The sequence below is a fragment of the Drosophila elegans genome, unplaced genomic scaffold (genome assembly GCF_018152505.1).
Source record: "Drosophila elegans isolate 14027-0461.03 unplaced genomic scaffold, ASM1815250v1 contig_184, whole genome shotgun sequence".
NCBI lineage: Eukaryota > Metazoa > Arthropoda > Insecta > Diptera > Drosophilidae > Drosophila > Drosophila elegans.
In genome coordinates, this window is record NW_024545551.1 from 50,430 (window position 1) to 73,425 (window position 22,996).

Sequence of the window (22,996 nt, forward strand, 5' to 3'; positions counted from 1 at the left end):
GACTGATACGTGGCATTTTCGTGTTTTAGTAGTTTTACCTTCCATTTCGCTTGCAAGTTCAAATCCAACAACACAAAATATTTAATTTTTTATTCTTTTCGCCAGGACCTGACAAATGTTCATCGAGATTTCACCCCAAACGTCTGGCAACGATCTGTACACATCTTGTACTTTTTCGTCGATCTGAATACCAACGTGCAAAAAGGCACTGTCGAAAAGTTTTTGCCGGTTATTTGCCTCTCGCTATCTCCCATAGGCGGCGAACGGTTTTCGTCGATCTGAGTACTAGGCGTAATCACTAACAGTACAACATATAGACCGGCGCTTCGTGTTCATTCGGGTTTTTTGCTCTATCATTCTTATTCTCATTTTTATGCATTGCACAGTTCAGTCGTTCAGTCGCAAAGAGGCGCATTTTGAAATTTTTGCTTACAAATTCCTATCAGTGGTAGCAGTAAAATGTTTGTATGTATTCGAATTAATAGAAATCAGTCAGCTAAAATGGGAACAGGGAATATTGCAGACGTGTCACTGAAAACACCGACTGCTCTTAAGTGGTTGAGAAAACTTCAAACTAATACCTCTTTTCCCACAGTCCATCCATTGGAAACGGTTGGAATTTTCAATAAATATGAAACTCTGATTTCCACAGAGCACTTCCACCTTCCGATTTCAGCTGATCTAACAGCTGTTGCTCCTCAAAACGTAAACAAAGTCAACAGGTCAACCATCGTTGTTTATGTTTATGTCTACAGCTGTTACAGCTGAGATCAGTTAAAATCGGAAGGTGGATGTGCTCTGTGGAAACCGGAGTTTCACTGCGCGGAATGAGGGTCGCATAAGTTAGTCCGTCAAAGTCCGTCAAATTTTAACGGCGGACTAACTGGTGGAAGGTGGTGTGATCTCTGTGGAAATAGCCTATAAATCAGCTTTTGTTGTTCTTTAGCGAGCGCATGGTGCCTGCATACCCTACCGACGATTGATTTTAAGGGGAGCGGGTAGAATCAAAAACATCTGCTGGCTTTTGTTTTGCCTACACTTTTTAGGCCACTTGTTTTGAATGTTATGTTTAGTGATCTTTGGTTGATTTATTTATTATTGATTCGCAGTGTATTTTTAGTTGTCTTTAACAATTTTAATTGTATATAAAAAATTCGTTATAATCCAAGATATTGGTACAATTAAAATTATTATCAGTTAAAAAATATTTAAACAATATATGAGGATTTTTGTATTTGTTCCATTTACCTTCACAAAAATATAAAAATATTTTATTATTTATTTCTTGCATTGCCAAAAAAAAAAAACAACCCTCATAGAAATTGCAAAGGAAAAAGACAACAAGTTACACTGCGAATCATAAAAACAGATATCAACCGTAGATCATTAAACATGTTGCATTTTCAGTTGAAGCCGTCTGGAAAATACTGAAACGAACCGATACGTCAGCAGGTCCCGCTATCGATAAGATTTGGTGGTGACACCGACTATTGATAGCGGGAGAGGATCTAGCTATTTAAATTTAGCCCGGTTCGCTTGTTAACTGGGTTAAATGGCCTTGAACACGTTCGCTGACCCATCTTGAGAGAGCGGGAGGGAAAATGGCGAGCGACTTTGGTGTAGGTCAGGGTTTTGCTTTAGTTGCTGCAAGAAGTAGTAGGAGAACGGTCGGAAAAAAACCCAAAATTTAAGTTCGTGATTAGTGTTTGAATAACTCAAAGTGAGTGGTTATTTATTAGTCCGGAACTTGTAAATTACAGTGTTTTTTTTTATATTGAAGCCGCCGGGGACCCTAACTAAAGGGCCCCGGAAATTTAATAGATTTGGGAAGTGAACACTTACCAGGCGGACCTAACCTGGTCGTCGTCCACCAGCCGCCGCAGCATTAGCCGCAACAGCATTGGCCTCAGCAGCATTGGCCGCAGCAGCATCAGCAGCAGCAACATAAGCCGCAGCAGCAGCAACATCAGCCGCAGCAGCATAAGCCGCAGCAGCATCAGCCGCAGCAGCATCAGCCGCAGCAGCAGCGATCAGTAGCAGCAGCAGCAGCCTCAAGCGCCAGCAGCTACAGCGACTGCCTCCAAGACGGCCAGGTACGGAGATTCCCTCGGTGAGTCCGTTCCGGGAACGAATGCCCGCGCTGGCCACGTGGTCATCTCCAAGTCCACCGACGCACTGCCTCCGGCCACGCTGCGCTATCCTCCGGACCAATTGGCTCCGTGCGGACTCGCGCTGGTTTTCGCCGCTAGCGTTTTTCCATTCGGGCTGCAGTTTCAACCACATCCGACGTTGAACTCTGCAATAAATAAGTTTTAGTTATTGTTTTGTGATATCATGCAGTCAAGATTGTAAAGTACTTACTGTGAAATCTAATCTAAATTTAGAGGCTCAAGCCCGAACCCTAGCCGCGCGTCCAACTACATCTAAATTGGGTCGCGAAATTTAATAACTTGTGGGATTTGTTTAGCGTACTTACCTTATCAGCACGTCCCTTCTTTTCCCTTGGAGCTCCTTAGGATTAGGCGACCCGGTTGGCAAACGCCTCCAATTTAGTGCCGTGCGGCGACTTTGCCTGACACTTGGAACTTTAAGCGTCTAAAAATTTCCCTTTCGGTTGTTTCCGCTTTGACCGCTTCTCATCTGGGCGACGGTCTGAGATCGGCCTTAAGAGTTTCTAACGAAAAGAATAGATTATCAGTAGGAATCAATAATGAATGTATTTACTTATTAATCTCGCCAAGAATTAAATGTGAACAAGCTACCGAGATGGTTGTGTGAATTACCTTGGGCGGGGAGATGAGCCGATCCTAATCCACCAGGAATAGACTCCGGTCTGCCGGAGATGGGGTGTGCCTCCCACGTCTTTCTTGGGGCACCCAAGGTTGGGTGGGTGCGTCGTGGCAAGGACATCGAAGCCACCAATTTCGTCGAATTGTCTTAGTTTGCTTGATGTACATATATGTAATAGCCTGATTCCATTGCCGCATTAAAACGCATTTAGCTAAATGCGCATTTATTTACACAGGGAATCCCATAAGGCTAAATGCCACATTTAAAATAAATGCGATTTTTAAATGCGATTAAAAACCATTCGCCCCGAAAGTTATTAGAAAAAATACTGGAAAATACCGATGTTTAACGATATTTTGTTCGTGCCACCACTACAACAGCTGTTTTCTATAAGCAAGGTTGGCGCAATTTTTGGTGTCTTTTGAATATAAAATCTATACCGTATAAAAATGACTGAAACCTAGAGCGCACGCTGCAAATTCTGCTCGCAGTACCACAATGCATTACCGCTGGATCTCTGGCATAAAATTACTCCCACATATACGGGGATCCTTGCCTTTTTTAGAAACTGTGGTGACCTCCATTGCAAACCCGTCATAACAACGCAATCAGCTTCTCTTCTTTGTCGTCCAAGTTGGCAAATGTCTCGGTTGCAATATGGATGTCCTGCTGGGCATTACAGAGTTTAGTAAACTCACTCATGTTCATTAATTTTAATTAATTTCTTTTGTATTTGCCAAAATTCAAAAGTAAACAAGCCCAGATCAGCTGTTCGTGCCACTCACATGTCGGAGTAGCATTAACTAAATGCTAATGCGCCAATGGAATCAGGCACATTTAAAAAGTCCACTAATGCGGCAATGGAATCAGGCTATAACTTTGTTTTGTTTTGATTTGTGGTAGAGATGGTAAATCGACGTGAGACGTCCGATGAGTCGGAATCGATTGTTCGGACTGCAGGGCATAGGGGGTACTCCGCCCTGGGACTCCGTGGCTAGCCGGCGCTGCCCTCCGGGAAAGATGCAGTTCCGCAACAAACATAACATTCAAGAAGTGTAAGCAAAATAAAAGCCTAGCAACTGTTTTTGTTTCTGCCCGCTCCCCTTTAAATCAATCGTAGGTAGGTAGGGTATGCAAGCAACATCTGCTCGCAAAACAACAACAAAAGCTGATTTGATGATCAAACACTCAAGAGCATTCGGAGTTTAAAGTGACATGACTGCGATATACCCTGTTCCCATCTCAGCAGACTGATTTCTATTAATTCGAATACATACATGTATACAAAACATTTTACTGCTACCACTGATAGGAACTTGTAAACAAAAATAAGATGTATGCTGAAATATTACTAAATATATTATAACATAACACAGAAGGAGTATTTTCTTGATCTGCCACTTCGATTGCGCAGTAAGTCCCGATCGCGCCAAGAGCCAAATTCAAACTGGCCACCGCTTCAAATACCAGAAACCATCTTCTTGCAACTTCTTGCTCTCCGGTTCTCTCTCTCTCCCTCTCCCTCTTGGGAGACCGGGTCTCACTCGATGACTAGGTCGCGCCACGAGTAGAGCAGGAGAGATCTCACTTTCTCAACGAGAGGGAATTCCTAGAATCCGTGATTTTCCAGGAACCAGCTACGTATACTTAGCTACAACCAAATCTGACCGCCAAATAACTTTAGCGTTCATCGAATTCAAACACTTCTGAGAACTTCGACACGGCCTTTCTGACCTGCACACATCCTCATGTATGCGTGATCATGACCCAATAATCTTTACAACAACTATTCCTTTCAATTATTTATTGACATCAGCTTCCAATCTAAATCATTCACTTATTTCATAAACATACAACCAATAACAGCGTTACTTATATCTCAACAACATTCATTTTCACAATTTATAGTCATTTCCAATTGGACACCAACTCGTCCTCCTGACTCCCGCCACGTATCCACGCAGGATCATGGTGCAGTCTCACACAATTGTGCTCGCATCCTCATAGGATTTACACATACGCTCCCGCCAAGCATCCCCACAGGATCATGGTGCAGCCGTATACACATATGCTCCCGCCACGCATTCACATAGGATCGTGGTGCAGTCTCACACAATTGTTCTCGCCAAGCATCCTCATAGGATTTACACATACGCTCCCGCCAATCATCCCCACAGGATCATGGTGCAGCCGTATAGACATATAATAGCCTGATTACATTGGCGCATTAAAACGCATTTAGCCTTATGCGCATTTATTTACACAGGGAATCCCATAAGGCTAAATGCCGCATTTAAAATAAATGCGATTATTAAATGCGATTAGAAACCATTCGCCACGAACTTTTTTAGAAAAAATACCGGAATATACCAATATTTAACGATTTTTTGTTTGTGCCACCACTACAACAGCTGATCTCTATATGCACGGTTGGCGCAATTTTTTGATGTCTTTTGAATACAAAATCTATTTTGTATAAAAATGAAAGCACATGCTGGAAACTCTGCTCGCAGTACCACAATGCATTATTGCTGGATCTCTGGCATAAAATAACTCCCACATATATGGGGAGCCTTGCTGTTTTTAGAAACTGTGGTGGTTTCCTTTGCAAACCCGTCATAACAACGCAATCAGCTTCTCTTCCTTGTCGTCCAAGTTGGCAAATGAATCGGTCGCATTATGGATGTCCTGCTGAGTATTACAGAGTTTAGTAAACTCACTCATGTTCATTAATTTTAATTAATTTCTTTTGGATTTGCCAAAATTCTAAAGTAAACAAACCCAGATCAGCTGTTTGTGCCAATCACATGTCGGAGAAGCATTAGCTAAATGCTAATGCGCCAATGGAATCAGGCACATTTAAAAAGTCCACTAATGCGGCAATGGAATCAGGCTATAACTTATCTCTCTAAAAATTGTGTCTCTTCGGGGCTAATTATTTTCATCAATCGTACTATCAAATTCATCATCTATTTCTGCAAGTATTTATTTTCCGGTAAAGACCGTAAATGTTCGTGTGCATACTTATGCTGCCGTTTACTAGTTTTCAAATGGCACCTTAAATTTTGGATCTAGCTTCGTTTAATTTCTCTCTTCATTTTTAATCAAAACATATTCATTAACCCGGTGCTTTACAATCTTGGCTTTGTTGTCATGGACCTGTGTGGTCTGGGCTGCCCAAGCTAGCTCGATTTTCCAGGGCCGTGGTTCCCCTAACCCTGCCCTCTCACACAACAACAAAAAACGTTGGACTCTCACGTCCTATGTTTCGCAACACCATATACTGCACCGTCGTTTTTGAATTTAAATGTCAATTAACAAACAAACAAACAAAAAATACACAAATATTAGTCTTTTTAAACCTACACACATTTGGCAACTCTTTCCTCCTGCTGAACTGGAGGTCACCTGCTCATCCCTCCCGACCATGCAGACTGCCTTTACCAGGGGGTAAAAAATGTAATTGTATACGCAAAAAAAAATGAAATTATATTACTCCGGGCTCAAATCCCCACGCTCACTTGGGCCACTCATGGATTTATATAAATAAAAATATAAAAAAAAAACATACAAATAAACCAACAATTTGACAATATTTAAATATAAATAATATGGGTATATGACGTTATTATACGTCACAGTCACAAATGTAAATAAGAAAAATATTTGAAGAAGATGTAGATATTATGGCCTATGTGTAAATAAAAAAAATAACCAAAAAATATGTAAAATATGTAAATAAGCATTATATAAATAATCACAGATGTAGTAATCACAAGATGTAGATATTATGGCCTATGTGTAAATAAAAAAAATAACCAAAAAATATGTAAAATATGTAAATAAGCATTATATAAATAATCACACGAATTTTCAACAAACGATATAATAATTAATTATTCTAAAAATCTAATAACAATAATAAAAAAAATTTTGACTGAAGCCGACTGGCTCCCGTTGCCGCCGTAAGCCGTAATAATTTTCTTCAAAAAAATCTCTGGTCGTCTTTCTTGTCCGGGCCTCACAAAAAAGAAAATCGCCAGGCCAACTTGGGTGACCTGGGTGATTTTTTTTTAAACTGGTAACTGGGTCTGATCGGCTCTGGAATGAAAACACCATAAGCATGGCCTTACTCTCGAACTCAGTATTTTTCAGTATTAAATCACCCCTGCGCCGACATTCGATATAGCTATCGATAGCCCGGCCACAACATTGTTTTCATCAAATCTCTTTTTGAATGTTTTTTTGGCTTGCGCTCTAATTTTGTCCCTATCTATTACCTCCTCTTCTTCTGTAATAGGCAACAAACCGAATGGCCTTTTTTCCCTGCCGATCATTATTTCTAAAGAACTTAATTTGGTGACACGGTTAATCGTACTATTAATAGCTGACTGGACTTCTTATAGCGCATCTTTCCAGAAGCGGTGGCTTGTTTCGACCGCTGAAAGCGTAATTTTAAGCGTACTCGTTACGCGTTCGACTTGCCCGTTAGCTCGGCTGGCGCCGGTGGCAATCAAATGAAGGTTAATTATCTAGGCGTCAATGTTGTCTTGGAACGGCTCACCCTCAATGAATCGCAGTCCGTAAAAATCACAATTCGAGTCCCTGCTTATAATGCCTGAAATTTTTAATAGCGTTCAACACTGCAAGAGTTTCTAACTCGTATTAATGGTATTTGGACTCGACTGGAGTTGTGCATTTACTATAATACTAGTACATACGGCTTTTTATCTATTCGGTGCATCAAAATGTCACCATAACCAACCATACTTGCATCTGTATGCAACTCGACAGGGTGTTTGGGATCGAAGATGGTCAATACTGGAGAACTAGTCAAAATTTCTATTATTTTCTGTCTTAGTTGTTCATGTTCGTTTTTCAATTTTCCATTTCCTTGCATTTTGAGAATATTGGTTTTAATAACTCTGAAAATTTTGGCACAAACTGCCGGAAGTTGGAAGCCAATCCTATGAACTGCCTTAACTGCGGTACCGTCTGAGGAGGTGGTAGTTCCACAAGTGTTTTTATTTTGCGACCATGTGGTCGTGTTTCTCTCGCACTAACTTCATACTCAGGTAATTTATTTTCTGTGCGAGGAATGTACACTTTTTTATGGTAAATAAAAAACTGGCTTAAGATTTAAGGACTTCATTTAATCTTTCCATTGCCTGATCTTTCGTTTCTGCAACTATCAAAACGTCGTCAATGTAAACAATAACATAGGTATGGGCTAATAGTTAACTATTTATTATTGCACGATGAAACACCGGTGGCGCGTTTTAGCCCAAATGGCATGGCTAGAAATGCATTCTGCCCCTCGGACGTTACAAATTCCGTACGTTCGACCGAGTCCGGGTGAACTAGAATTTAATAAAAGACACTAGCCATGTCTAAGCAAGAAAATAAACTAACTCCCCTCATACGGGCAATTTGATCAGCTATAGGTGGTAACGAGTATTTATCTGACCCCGTATTTGTGTTTAGTTCCCTGTAGTCTACGCATAAACGAACTGAACGGTTCTTCTTCTTGACCAGCATTATCGGACTAGCAAAAGGGGAACTACTAGGGCGTATAACCTTTGCGTATTTCTCGATACCAACAAATCTTTGCACAAACAAACAGGCCGCTGAAACAAAATTGCGCCAACCACTGAGAAGTACTTCCTTGCATAGCCTTGCTGAGTGCCATGACAAGAGCACTGCCTTGTAATATGTTTTCAGCAAACATTAATGCAACTGTATTGCACCACGCACTTGCATCTGCGCCCGCACTATCAGGGTCAAATTTCGTCAATATGGAATTCGTTTTAACTTCCTTAATGGCTCTTGCGGTGTGTTCATTGATTTCACAAGTTCCAACAATGCACGATTTTGAACTTCTAATGAAGCTATAACACTTTCATTGATAATACGCACATATTCTAAGGGTACCAAGTTTAAAAAGCAGCAAAAGACCAAATATTCATGATGCGTCGAAATGAAATAAACGCACACATGCACCCGTGTATGAGAATGCATGATCAAAGATTAATTCCAATTTCATTCGCGTACAGATGATCGATACTGTACACGTGGTCTTGTTAGCTTCGAAAACAAAAGTCGCTACTCTAAATCCAATTTCGATTTCACGTATGGAACTACGGCCGCAGTTGCAGGAGTGCGTGTGGCAAAATATGAACACATCGTTCCAAAGGCCAAAGTTTTTGTTATAGCCTGATTCCATTGCCGCATTAGTGGACTTTTTAATAGCCTGATTCCATTGCCGCATTAGTGGACTTTTTAAATGTGCCTGATTCCATTGGCGCATTAGCATTTAGTTAATGCTACTCCGACATGTGAGTGGCACGAACAGCTGATCTGGGCTTGTTTACTTTTGAATTTTGGCAAATCTAAAAGAAATTAATTAAAATAAGAAAGAAAGCAAACTTCGTCAAGCCGAAGTTCATATACCCTTGCAGCTATTGCATAAATTAAATACTTTTGAAAACATTTAAATTATGATTTCCTTGAGTATATGCTGAAAAACATTGCAGCTATGATGATTTGCAGCTCAATTATTAGATAGTTATTTTATATATTTTTATTATTTCTTTGGGAGCTATATGATATGATATAGATGTCCGATTTTGATAAAATTTTAACCATAATTCTGAAATATTTAACCATTGCTATATGAAGAACAAAAAATTGAAAAACAGAAAAGTTATAATTTTTTTTATTTATTTTTCCGATTGTTCCTATGGGAGCTATATGCTATAGTCGTCCGATTTTAATGAAATTTAAACCGTAAATCGGATATATTTAACCATTACGAAATGCCGAAGAACTAAACAAAAAATTGAAAAACAGTAAAGTTATAATTTTTTTTTCATTTATTTTTCCGATTGTTCCTATGGGAGCTATATGCTATAGTCGTCCGATCTGGCTCATTCCGACTTATATACTACCTGCAATAGAAAGACAACTTTTGGGAAATGCAGATAGCTTTAAAACTGAGAGACTAGTTTGCATATAAACGGACGGACGGACGGACAGACGGACAGACGGACGGACAGACGGACATGGCTAGATCGACTCTACTAGTGATGCTGATCAAGAATATATATACTTTATAGGGTCGGAGATGTCTCCTTCACTGCATTGCAAACTTCTGACTGAAATTATAATACCCTCTGCAAGGGTATAATTAATGAACATGAGTGAGTTTACTAAACTCTGTAATGCTCAGCAGGACATCCATAATGCGACCGAGACATTTGCCAACTTGGACGACAAGGAAGAGAAGCTGATTGCGTTGTTATGACGGGTTTGCAATGGAGACCACCACAGTTTCTAAAAAGGGCAAGGATCCCCGTATATGTGGGAGTTATTTCTTGCCACAGATCCAGCAGTAATGCATTGTGGTACTGCGAGCAGAATTTGCAGCGTGCGCTCTTGGTTTAAGTCATTGTTGTACAAAATAGATTTTATATTCAAAAGACATCAAAAATTGCGCCAACTTTGCTTATAGAAAACAGCTGTTGTAGTGGTGGCACGAACAAAATATCGTTAAACATCGGTGTTTTCCAGTATTTTTTCTAAAAACTTTCGGGGCGAATGGTTTTTAATCGCATTTAAAAATCGCATTTATTTTAAATGCGGCATTTAGCCTTATGGGATTCCCTGTGTAAATAAATGCGCATTTGGCTAAATGCGTTTTAATGCGGCAATGGAATCAGGCTATAAATGTGCCTGATTCCATTGGCGCATTAGCATTTAGTTAATGCCATTCCGACATGTGAGTGGCACGAACAGCTGATCTGGGCTTGGTTACTTTTGAATTTTGGCAAATCCAAAAGAAATTAATTAAAATTAATGAACATGAGTGAGTTTACTAAACTCTGTAATTCTCAGCAGGACATCCATATTGCGACCGAGACATTTGTCAACTTGGACGACAAGGAGGGAAGCTGATTGCGTTGTTATGACGGGTTTGCAATGGAGACCACCATGGAGACTAAAAAGGGCAAGGATCCCCGTATATGTGGGAGTTATTTTTTGCCAGAGATCCAGCAGTAATGCATTGTGGTACTGCGAGCAGAATTTACAGCGTGCGCTTTAGGTTTCAGTCATTTTTATACGGTATAGATTTTATATTCAAAAGACATCAAAAATTGCGCCAACCTTGCTTATAGAAAACAGCTGTTTTCAGCAGGAACAAAATATCGTTAAACATCGGTATTTTCCGGTATTTTTTCTAAAAACCTTCGGGGCGAATGGTTTTTAATCGCATTTAATAATCGCATTTATTTTAAATGCGGCATTTAGCCTTATGGGATTCCCTGTGTAAATAAATGCGCATTTAGCTAAATGCGTTTTAATGCGGCAATGGAACCAGGCTATTAAAGCCTCAACATGAAAGGCCGAAATTCAATTGCGATATTTTTGAACTCGACTGTTCTTAATGTTAATGAAAAATACTTTTCTGGATAACCTACTGCTAAAAATAAATTGGGACGTTCATACGATATGAACCTATACGAGGATGCCAAAATACTACCAAGACAAAGCTTTATAACATTTTTGGTTGTCAAGAACATGTGTCATGTAACTGTTCCAAAACTAAGCGTCCTTTATAAGTCGGTACGCAGATCGTGTCCAAATGCAAGAAAGGTGCTGCAGTTCCAGAGCCTCCACAATACCGGCAGCAAGGTTTTCCAGCTACTATAAACGCTTCACATGCATTTAACAACTCCTGTTGGCAGACATAAAGAAAAAAAATCGGGGAAGCCAAGCAATAGTTTACTCAATTAAAATATTTTTTCAAAAATGTTGATTGTTTTCGCAGAAAAATTTGCCAAAACAATGCAAGCTTCTTACAAATATAGTTAATTCATAAATAAATTGTAAGACACTCTTAATTTAAAAACGATTAGAAAAAATATATTGCTGCCTATAGGGACGGCCAAGTTTGAAGCGTTTCTATACCAACAAGCCAAGGCATCATGGAGAGACCTGCCACTAAAATAGGATATCAGTACAGAAGTTGGCAAATGATGATGAGAAGTGATTGTACGGAAGAGGGAATTGTTGTTACCAAAAATAGATTTTAGTTTTTTAATTAAAGTTTTCCTGCAACAGTAAATTAAGGGCCTAGTTGGGTTGCTTCATTGCGTCTGTGTCTAGAGGTAGTTTTTTTTTTACATAGGTTTTGTATAGGCAGATAGAGATGAGGACAAAGTGCGTCAAAGTGCATCATTCTATAAAATTTGTTTATGTTTGATGTTTATTCAATGTTTTTTACATATTTACTCGATATTTGGCATATTGATATTCTATCGTGGGAAACTATCAACACTAATGACCGAAAACAACAACAAAAATAGGTAACAAAAAGACGAGAGGAATTTCCTTGACAAAACAAAACAAAGAACAGCTGTTCAGACGCAATGAAGCACGTCTGTCAAATGTAACAGCCTATTCTGCTTCATTGCGTCTAATCCGATATCGATAACTTGGCTATAAGTTGATAATGTATCGGGAAAGAAGTTATCAATTAATTGCCGACACTAGGAGGAAAAGAAAAACAAGAAGCAATTTTTTACCGCTTGCTTATATTCCTTAACTGAGAATATTATAATAAATTGTTTAAAAATAAAATTAAAATTAAAAAAAACACGGAAATTCTCCGGTAATACGCGTTTTTGTATTATTTTCCCTCAGACATTTTCTTTTCACTCTATAAACCTACTATTCAGATCAGAAAACCGTTTCGCTAGGGGAAAACTTTTACTGTTTCAAGAGTGGCCAAAGTTGCGTGAGTTCTTCGGAACTGGAAGTGCCACGGTCTTAATGTCGTATTATTTATTTTCAATATGTATATATGTATATTATATATATGTTACTGTTAAATTATAACTAAAATCTATATAAATGTTTGTAGCTATTTATGGAACTCTTTTCACAAAAGGGAAAGTGACTTTATAGCCGGATTCCATTAAAACGTTTTTAGCCTAATGCTTATTTATTTACACAGGGAATCCCATTAGGCTAAATGCCGCATTTAAAATAAATGCGATAAATGCGATGCAAATTCTGCCCGCAGTTCCAAAATACATTACTGCTGGATCTCTGGCCGGAAATAACTCCCACATATACGGGGATCCTTGCCCTTTTTAGAAACTGTGGTGGTGGTGGTCTCCATTGCAAACCCGTCAAACAACACCATCAGTTTCTTTTCGGTCGCATAGTGAATGTTCTGCTGAGCATTAAAGAGTTGAGTAAACTCACTTATTTTCATTATTTTTAATTCGTTTCTTTTGGATTTGCCAGAATTGAAAGGAAAACAAACCCAGATCAGCTCTTCATGTCACTCACATGTCGGAGTAGCATTAGCTAAATGATAATGCGGCAATGGAATCAGGCACATTTAAAAAGTCCATTGTTATCGGTTTTTCTAAGTTTTTTCGTTCAAATTTATATCTGAAAAATACTCTGTTTTGCCAACATCAACTATCATAGATTAAATTATTTATTCTTTTCGCTTGGGCCTGACGAATATTCACCCAGAGTTCATTTCAGACTGCTAGCAACACAATGTTTTTTACGGCGAAAAAAGGCCTTGACGAAAAATGTTCGGTAGTTATCTGAAAAATGGATTTGTCGGACTGAGTACCGGGCTTTATTCAAAGATAAAATTTGCAATTCTTATCTTATTGAGTGACAACCAATCAGGATTTCGAAAAAAAACGAAGCTGAACTGCTTCTATAAAAATTTACGAAGATGTCCGAATGAATATGGATAAAAGCTATGTCACTATTTTAGCTTTGTTTGATCATAGCAAGGCTTTTGAAACACTAAATCATAACATACTCTGTTAAAAGCTAAGTAACTTGTATAGTTTTTTAACCTTTGCAACCAGTCTCATTAGGTCATGTTTATCTGATCGTGTGCAAGCCGTAGTATCTGAATCAAGAGTGTCAAGTTTCTTAAAACCTACTCGTGGTGTGCCGCATGGTTCGGTCTTGGGCCCCTTTTGTTTTCCGTCTACATATAAACCTACCAAATAACTTGCCTGTGTGTGGTGTACATTGTACGCCAATGACGTGCAAATATACATATGTAAGTCGACCGCTAACAGAAATAAACAACTTATAGCATCTTGTAATGCTGAACTTGAAAAAATAAGCATCTGGACTAGAGATAAATCCAACCAACTCCAAAAGAATGGTTACATATAGACGAGACTTAGATACAAGACAGCTACCATCAACTATGAAAGATGGTTCAGTTATAAGTTTTGTTGACCAAGCCACCAGATAAGGCATTATTTTCAACAAATCCCTTTCTGGGCATCATCACATTAACATGGCCTCCGACGGAACATACGGCATTTTGGGGCAGTTAGCGTACACGAAAGCATTTTTGCCAATTAATATAAAATTTCTAATAGCCAGATATATTATTCCACCTTCCTTGCTGTACGGCTGTACGGTATAGATGTATTTGGTCATTGCCATTCCTCTGGCCAGATAAAGCTGTTGGTTGCCTTTAACGCAAGATATACAGTGGCGGACTAAAGTCTACATACGACCCCGTTTCTTGGAGTTTAGCCAGTTCTGAAGAGTTTCCAGTAAAATTAATGATGCAGTCTTGTTTTTAATTTAATTTATAAAGCTATAAAGGATCCCCGTATGTGTCTCCTGTCAGAGATCCAGCACTTATGCATTGTGGTACTGTGAGCAGAATTTGCCGCGTGCGCTCTTGTTTTCAGTCATTTTTAAACAAAATAGATAGATAATGTATTCGAAAGAAATCAAAAATTGCGCCAACCTTACATATAAAAAAAGGCTGTTGTAGTGGTAGCACGAACAAAATATAGTTAAACACCGGTATTTCCCGGAATTTTGTCAAAAATCGTTCGGGGCGAATTATTTTTATCGCATTATTTTAAATGCGGCATTTAGCCTTATGGGATTCCCTGTGTAAATAAATGCGCATAAGGCTAAATACGTTTTAATGCGCCAATGGAAACAATTCAAATTTAATCCGCCAGCTTGCAACTTTATTTAATAAACATCTATACTGTTTAAATAATACAGATTAATTATGAAATAGTATCTCTATAAATGTTTTCAGCTATAGTTTGAGTCTTTCCGTCTTTTACTATGCTCTGCTAACTCAAACCTCAAAGGAATAATTTTTTATATTTTCGGCGGCGTACGAAAGTTCAGAGTTCATCTCAAAAATCTGGCGGCACTCTGTAATTTTTTCTTATTTTTTCGTGAATCTAGGTACCAGGGTGAGAAATGACGGTGATGAAAAGTGTACGCCGGTTTTTTAGCTCCCGCTCTCTCTCATAGCTGACGAACCGAATTTGTCGATCTGAGTACTTGGCTTTAACTGCAAATGTTCCTATTGCTTATGGTCCATAAGGTTTTGCCGTTCCAAAAATTTTGCTGTAGTCCCCCGTTAAAATTTGACGGTGTAGTTTATGCGATAGTTAGTCGATGTTTTTTTCGGTACAACTCTAAAATCTTCCATTTGGCAGTGAGTATTGAGCATTCACAACGAAAACGTAAGCAATGATGACTAGGAACAAATGAAAAATGGAACGCGTCAAAGAAACCGGTATGCAACAGGTCGATGATACAAGACCGAGAACGATGATACAAGAACAGACATTGCGTGGAAACCGCAAAAATGTCCATGTGTACATGGAGAAGGCCTAGACCATGATGGAGACTGGGCATGATGTGTCCTTTAAGAATGTTAGGACGAAAATTGAAAACCTAACAAAAAAGTAAAGATAATTATTATATGCGTGCAGGCAGGAAAAAAAAATGGTGCCAAGCGGGGGGCTACTTCTGTGTGGCAGCACTACGAGTCGCTGAACTCATTTTTGGGATTTTTCCGCGTCCACAACATGGAGCAAAACACGGTGATGAAAATGACAGATTAAATTAAATTAAATCAATTTAAAATAGATTAAACTTATTTTATAGAAATATTTTAATTAAAAATATAATAGAACAAAATTCGAAGATAAAATATAACAAAAACGAACAAAAAACATGAATTGCTTCCATTTAGGCAATATTGAGCGACAGCTGATCTTATTTTCTCTGCCGGATGACTGAAATCGGCAGGCATATTAGTCCGATCTGGTTGTTCCTTCAAGTCATTTGCAGTTAGTTGCCAGTAATGATGATGCTGATGTGCTCATTCAATATATTATGAAGAACAAAACCTTTTCCAATAGATCGGAACCTAGCCTTTAAATGGCCAAACGCATTTTCCACCACTCGCCCAGCTTTGGACAGACTGTAATTAAAATTTCGCTGTTCGACGGATGCGGTTGTGAAAATGGGTAAGGCTTCATTATATGGGTATGACATTACATTGTTCGCCTCATTCATTGACGAATTCATTGAAGCTCAGAGACAGAGACAACTATATAGACACTGCTTAAGATTTTTTGTTTAAAAAATATTGTCACACTGCATGTTTAAAAATAAATTAAAATTTTATTGTTTTGTTTATGATATTGTGTTTATCCCGCAAGTTTTAACGTTTTAAGGTTTTCAGTTGTTACCTATAAATAATAAATAATAATTTGTATACAGTTAAGCCTCCCGTTTTATTCCGTTTTGTCGTCAACTCCAAGAAAGATCAAATTTGTACTTTTTAAATACCATTTTGCTCATTGATGTATCGGCCCCAGTGTTATTTCTGTTGCCCGATTCCGTCTAGTATTTTACTATGGGGTATCGGGTTCAGTCAATTTTCTGCATTCATTGCTTATCGGAATCGTCATACGTTTGTCCTTCTCGCACTTAAATCGTATAGTTAAAACAAAAAATGAGCAATGAATGAGGCATTAGTGGACTTTTTAAATGTGCCTGATTCCATTCGCGCATTAGCATTGAGCTAATGCTACTCTGAGTGGCACGAACAGCTGATCTGGGTTTGTTTACTTATGAATTTTGGCAAATCCAAAAGAAATTAACCAAAAATATTGAATATAAGTGAGTTTACTCAACTGTTTAATGCTCAGCAGCATCCATAATGAGACCGAGGCATTTGCCAACTTGGACGACAAGGAAGAGAAGCTGATTGCGTTGTTTGACGGGCTTGCAATAAAGACCATTACAGTTTCTAAAATAGGCAAGGATTCCCGTATATGTGGGAGTTATTTCCTGACAGAGATCCAGCAGTAATGCATTGTGGTACTGCGAGAAGAATTTCCATCGTGCGTACAAAATAGATTTTATATTCAAAAGATATCAAAAATTACGCCAACCTTGCATATAAAAATCAGCTGTTGTAGTGGTGGCAAGAACAAAATATTCTTAAACATCGGTATTTTCTGGAGCGAATGATTTTTAATCGCATTTAATTATCGCATTTATTTTATATGCAGCATTTAGCATTATGGGATTCCCTGTGTAAATAAATGCGCATTAGGCTAAATGCGTTTTAATGCGCCAATGGTCTTAAATTAATTTTAATTTCTTATGTATTTGGCCGTTTTTTAATGAAGTGTTTATGTTACCTCAATAACGGCCGATGTTTTCATCGAAACCCGTTTGATGCCTATGAGATAGAGCGAGAGGCAAATAACCGTACACTTTTCAAAGGTGCCTTTTTTCGTGTCGATACTCAGATCGACGGAAAAAATTCTAGAAATATGCAGCGTTGCCAGACATCTGGGATGAACTCTCGATGAATGTTTGTCAAGCCCTGGCGAAAAGAATAAAATATGTAATCATGCAAGCTAAATCGTTTATATTCAACATCTTCGATTTTGCTTTCTCAAATTAATTTGTTTGTCAACAAGCCCAGCTGTTTGACATTATTACAGATGAACACGTACTCTGGTGAATCTGAAAACTTCGGTCTCACTAGAAAGAATAAAGTTTTTTCGCTGGCGAAACTGTTCGTCGATTTGAGTACTAGCTTTACCAACAAAACTTTGTTTTTATTTATTTTAATATTTTGGGAGCCTATTATAAAACTTCATTTATAAACTCTGGCACATCGAGCCAATTTATCAGAAGCCTTTTAAATGTTAGTCCAATTAGGTATAAAAACTTGTGTATCCATATCTCTTCATAAAAATGCTTTAAAAGTTTTTGCAGAATATAATACGCAAGTGCTGACACAGATCAGAGTTCATGCGAAAACAAGCTGAGAGAGAAGATTAGCAACAACAGTGGTCTTAATTAAAAGTTATGTAAAATGTATTTTGAACAGGAAGAAACAATATGCATCCGTACTTACCTTACCAATTTTCAAATATCATATTTATTCTCAGAGTAAAATGGCAGTATTTCCCTCTATGTCGACGTTATGCTCTCTTTCCACACTGTCCATTCGTTGGAAACGGTTGGAATTTTCAACAAATGTGAAACTTCGCTTTCCACAGAGAACATCCATTTTACAGCTTCCGATTTAAGCTGATCTAAACAGCTGTGGCTCATCAAAACTTTAAAAAAGGCAACAGGTCAACCATCTTTGCTTATGTTTTCATGAGCCACAGCTGTTTAGTGGTTAAATGGCTATTTAAACTTTTAAATAAAAGTTGACATCGAATCTGTATATTAGCTGTTCAATTCAATTCAATTCAATTCATCGGTTACATCGATGTTTGGCTTCAAATGCGAAGTGGACATGTGCATTGTAGGTATGAAAATTAATTAATTTTTTTGTAAATATTATACTTTTTTTAAGTTCAATGTTCTGTCGACGGTGGTGGCTAATGTCGTGGAGGACATTAATAAATTTCGGATAATTAAGTTTTATTAATATGCCTATGCTTCTTTTCAGGCATTTGGGTACACTTGTACTTTTATTTGGAATTTCAAATGCAAATTTGGAGGAGCCGGGATCGAAATGGTAGAAGTTTTGATTGTTAAAATTAGCTGTTTGAAAAACACATTGCAAATGCAACTAATGCAGGAGGTCTATAACGACGGCCAGCAACACAACAAACCTTCTCGACCATATAAGGCACGTACATCTATATCGCCTTAGATATTGAAAAGGACAAAGCTCAACTTTCAACTAATACAAAATGAAATGGAGGTATATATTGGAAAATCGCCGTTGCGTTACAGCAATAGTTCTGCTTGCAAAATGGGGCAAAAGCTTATATAGCTGTAGATGCTAAGACCTTAACTTCTTTTGAATGCAAGACGAAAAGGGTATTCAACCAGGCTGGCCAACTGATTTCCGACGGTCGCACAAGACTTAGCTTTTCTGTTGTTGACAAGCACCTATTTTTAAGCAATAACATACATTATAATATAAAACAGGAAAACTTCGATGTCTGCAAAAATCGATGTTTCTTCATGATTCATTGAATCTGCTATGAAATTCCACCGTTAATATTTGCAGTTGAACAACAAAAAAAAGTCGGTAAATTATTCATTTCAGTCTCGCAGAGTCCACTTAAACAATCTTTGTTTATGTTTCGATGGGCCAATTCTTTTTAGATCAGCTGTTAAAGGAATGCAGATGCTGGATGTGCTCTGTTTCCAACGGATAGACTGTGTGTGAATACGGTATTAATCGTTAGGTCCCGATATGAAAGCCTAGATAAATGTCACAAAGTGGCATCTCTATAGAGGTAGCCATCTTTCTTTCTTTCCCTAACTTAACGAGCGCGTGGACGTCAATACGTAAAAGGTTAGTGAAAATTTTTCGTAATTTCAAACATTATTTTTGGAATATTGTTCGTTATGTTAAAATTTTCATATTGTTGCAGGGAACTAGATCAGATAAAATGACCAACTCGAAAGGTTACCGCCGCGGCACACGAGATATGTTCTCCCGTCCCTTCCGCAAGCATGGTGTCATCCCACTGTCCACATACATGCGCGTCTTTAAGATCGGTGACATCGTGGACATAAAGGGACACGGTGCCGTACAGAAAGGTTTGCCCTACAAGGCTTATCACGGCAAGACCGGTCGGATCTTCAATGTGACTCAGCATGCTGTTGGTGTAATTGTAAATAAACGTGTTCGCGGTAAGATCCTTGCCAAGCGTGTCAATGTGCGCATCGAGCACATCCACCACTCCAAGTGCCGTGAGGATTTCCTGCGTCGCGTGAAGGAGAACGAGCGGCTGCTGAAGGAGGCCAAGGAGAAGGGTCAATGGGTCAGCCTCAAGCGTCAGCCTGAGCAGCCGAAGAAGGCGCACTTCGTTAAGAGGCTGGAGGATCCCATCGCTCTGGCTCCAATTCCATACGAGTTCGTTGCCTAAGCAGCTTTTATTTGATTTGCTATAAAATTCTGTAGTGATTGGTTCAAATATAAATGAATTGATTTTCTATATAATTATTGAAAACCACTATTTGCAAACTTTTGCATTTTGGGTATTTTGATTCAGCTGGCATAGATGTTTATACCCTGGCAGAGGGTATTATAATTTTAGTCAGGAGTTTGCAACGCAGTGAAGGAGACCTTTTCGACCCTATGTAAAGTATATATAATAATGATCAGTATCACTAGAAGAATCGATCTGGCCATGTCTGTCTGTCGGTCCGTTTCTGCGCAAACTAGTCGCTCTGTTTTTAAACTATCTGCATGAAACTTTCCCAAAAGTTTTGTTTCTATTGCAGGTGAGGTACTTCAAGTCGGAACGAGCCGGACTGGACGACTATGGCATATAGCTCTCATAGGAACAATCGGGAAAAAAATTATATCATACTGTTTTTATACCCTTGCAGACGGAATTATAACTTCAGTTTGAAGTTATCAACGCAGTGAAGGAGACGCTTCCGACCCTATAAAGTATATATATTCTTGATCAGCATCACTAGTAGAGTCGATCTAGCCATATCCGTCCGTCCGTTTATATTCAAACTAGTCTCTCAGTTTTAAAGCTATCTGCATGAAACTTCCAAAAGTTGTCTTTCTATTGTAAGTATTGGTATTAAGATCGGGGAAAAAAATTGTAACTGCTGTTTTTAATTTTGTATAGTTCTTTGAGATACAATGGTTGTTTATCGGTTCTGTTTGATTAAATCGGACGACTGTTTCATATAGTAGCTTCCTTGGAAACAATCAAAATATTTACAAGAAATAAATTTAAAAAAAACTTTTCTCTAATTTTCAATTTTTTGTTTTCGTTCTTTTGGACATAGTAATGGTTTTATAATTCAGAATTACTCTTTTATTTTTTGTATAAAATTAAAAGCGTAACTCAGAATTATTAAACCATTATTATGTCCAAAAGAAAGAAAATCAAATAAGAGAACTATATCATATAGCTGCCATAGAAACGATCAAATAATTTAGCTGAAAATTATTCAAGTTTAATGTTTAAACATACAAGACTAATTTACTTTTGCAATAGTTGCAAGGATATATAAGCTAAGGATAGCCGAAGTTTGCTTTCTTTCCTGTTTATGCTGGTCTAGCCCACTCGTCAAGCTTTCTTAGTTGTATTTTTTAATTAAACATAAAAGCTGCAAAATCTTAGCTTTCAAAACGTTCAAAAAGTCACCAAAGAAAAATATGTTGATATTCAATTTTTTTCCAGTTCATGGCAGGGATTTATTATGTTTATGGTTCCCAAAAAATTTAGAACAAATAATCTTCTATTTAACGCGGTTTCTTAAAAATTTTTTGTACATCAAGAGGACGCAGCGTGGCTGCGTTTTGGAATACAAATAAAAAGGACTGATTTCCAGTAAAAATAGTGCTCAAACCTCAGTCAATAAATAAAAGTTTAAGATTTATTAAAAGGGCACGTTAAAAAAATAAAAAAAAATCTTTGGCAAGCCTAATATGTTTGTCTATATTATGGGTTATGAATTGCAGGTTTTTATATATGTAAATTAGCGGTTGACTCACACACAACTTGCATAACTATTCGGAAATAATGACTTGCAACTAACAAATGGGTCCGTCTCAGTGCTTTCACTTTATTTTATCTTTACACAAGACGGGACAAGGACAGGAAAGCAAGCATTCTTTATTAAGTCATTTTTTATCGTTCTTAATGCGTTTCAGTGTAATGAATTTTCAACTTCGGAAACGCTCGGCTTTCCTTGTTATTTGAATTTTACGAAATAAGCTTTCTACAACGAACTATTAGAACGAACATAGAACCGTGACTCGGAAACCTTTCTGGACTTGTCCCAAAACAAGCATTGCGTTAGACATCTATAGATTCGTTCCAGAGCAACATGTATAGAATGTTTACAAGAATTTAAAAAAAATGTTTCCAAGGAAAGCTATCGGAAAGAGTGTAATTTTAAGAATATGCAACTTTTTGAAAGCTAAAGCTAATTGAACTCAAATATCAAATGTATGAATGTACAACGAGCTTATGTAAAACTTTTGAGCAACAAAACAAAATCTCCAAAAAGGGGAATGGAATTGTTGTTGGTTTTAGATAAAATAGCTTGATGCAGTTTTTGTCGTTAAAGCTTCTATAGTGCGTGAAAGTTAAATGCATTTCCAATTTATGAGCGATCTGCTTTCCAATATATAGGCTTGAATGCAAATTCGGAAAATGTACGTAATTTACATGCATTTGCAACATGCGACAAGTGTTGGGCGTGTAATTCCCCTTTTGATATTGTTGTTGATGTCAGCGACTTTGTATTTTTGTATACATAAATCGAAATGCAAAACTCAAGGTTATAGTTTGTTATAAATGTAATTTTGATAAAAATATAAATGCCAATTTGAAAGTATTTAACGAATAAGGCTTCAATTTTGTACCCACTAAACAGAGGTCACTTTTATGTCGAGTTCACCATAAACAGAATTAAAAAAAGTGAATAAAGAGCACTCAAATCAAGAAAACAAGTTTATAAAACTGAAATTTAAAACAAAATTCATATGAAAAAACTTTAATGACCATATATTTTTAAATTTGTTGTTCTGAAATTAAACAAAAAGAAAATGTAAAACGCATTAAATAAATGCATAATAGATTAAAACTGATATCTTTTTGCAGTGTTTGCTAAAAAAAATAACGAAGTTCTTTTAGTTTTTCAAATTAACAGCCAATTAGTTTTAAGTTTGCGCTTTTTTTATTTTGATGTTTTGAGCGTACACTGTATATATGAAAACTTATAATTTTTATTTTATTCACATTTTGTTTTTATAAGTCCAACTTAATATTTATGTTGTTTAAGTCACATTTTTTCTCACTTAAATTTCAACAGCAACGAAATTAAGCAAAAGAAACAAAAAAGACTGCGCGCA

General features: G+C 37.6%; 1 protein-coding gene and 1 long non-coding RNA gene across 4 annotated transcripts; one reads left to right on the forward strand and one right to left on the reverse strand.

The window, feature by feature from the left end:
* Positions 1 to 1,997: 1,997 nt before the first annotated feature.
* On the reverse strand, positions 1,998 to 3,019 carry LOC121467006. 3 transcript variants are annotated; one of them, XR_005977167.1, is made up of 4 exons: positions 2,784 to 3,019; positions 2,477 to 2,674; positions 2,362 to 2,423; positions 1,998 to 2,296 (listed from the first exon to the last, which is right to left on the reverse strand). It is a non-coding gene; the product is annotated as an uncharacterized LOC121467006 (long non-coding RNA). The 3 variants fall into 3 exon arrangements; XR_005977168.1 differs by lacking the exon at positions 2,362 to 2,423; XR_005977166.1 differs by having other exon boundaries at positions 2,362 to 2,674.
* Positions 3,020 to 19,326: 16,307 nt separating this feature from the next.
* On the forward strand, positions 19,327 to 20,110 carry LOC108136686 (60S ribosomal protein L21). The gene is made up of 2 exons (XM_017258012.2): positions 19,327 to 19,459; positions 19,539 to 20,110. Exon 2 carries the CDS (start codon positions 19,557 to 19,559, stop codon positions 20,034 to 20,036), a length of 480 nt encoding a protein of 159 aa, XP_017113501.1. The 5' UTR covers positions 19,327 to 19,459; positions 19,539 to 19,556; the 3' UTR covers positions 20,037 to 20,110.
* Positions 20,111 to 22,996: the final 2,886 nt, after the last annotated feature.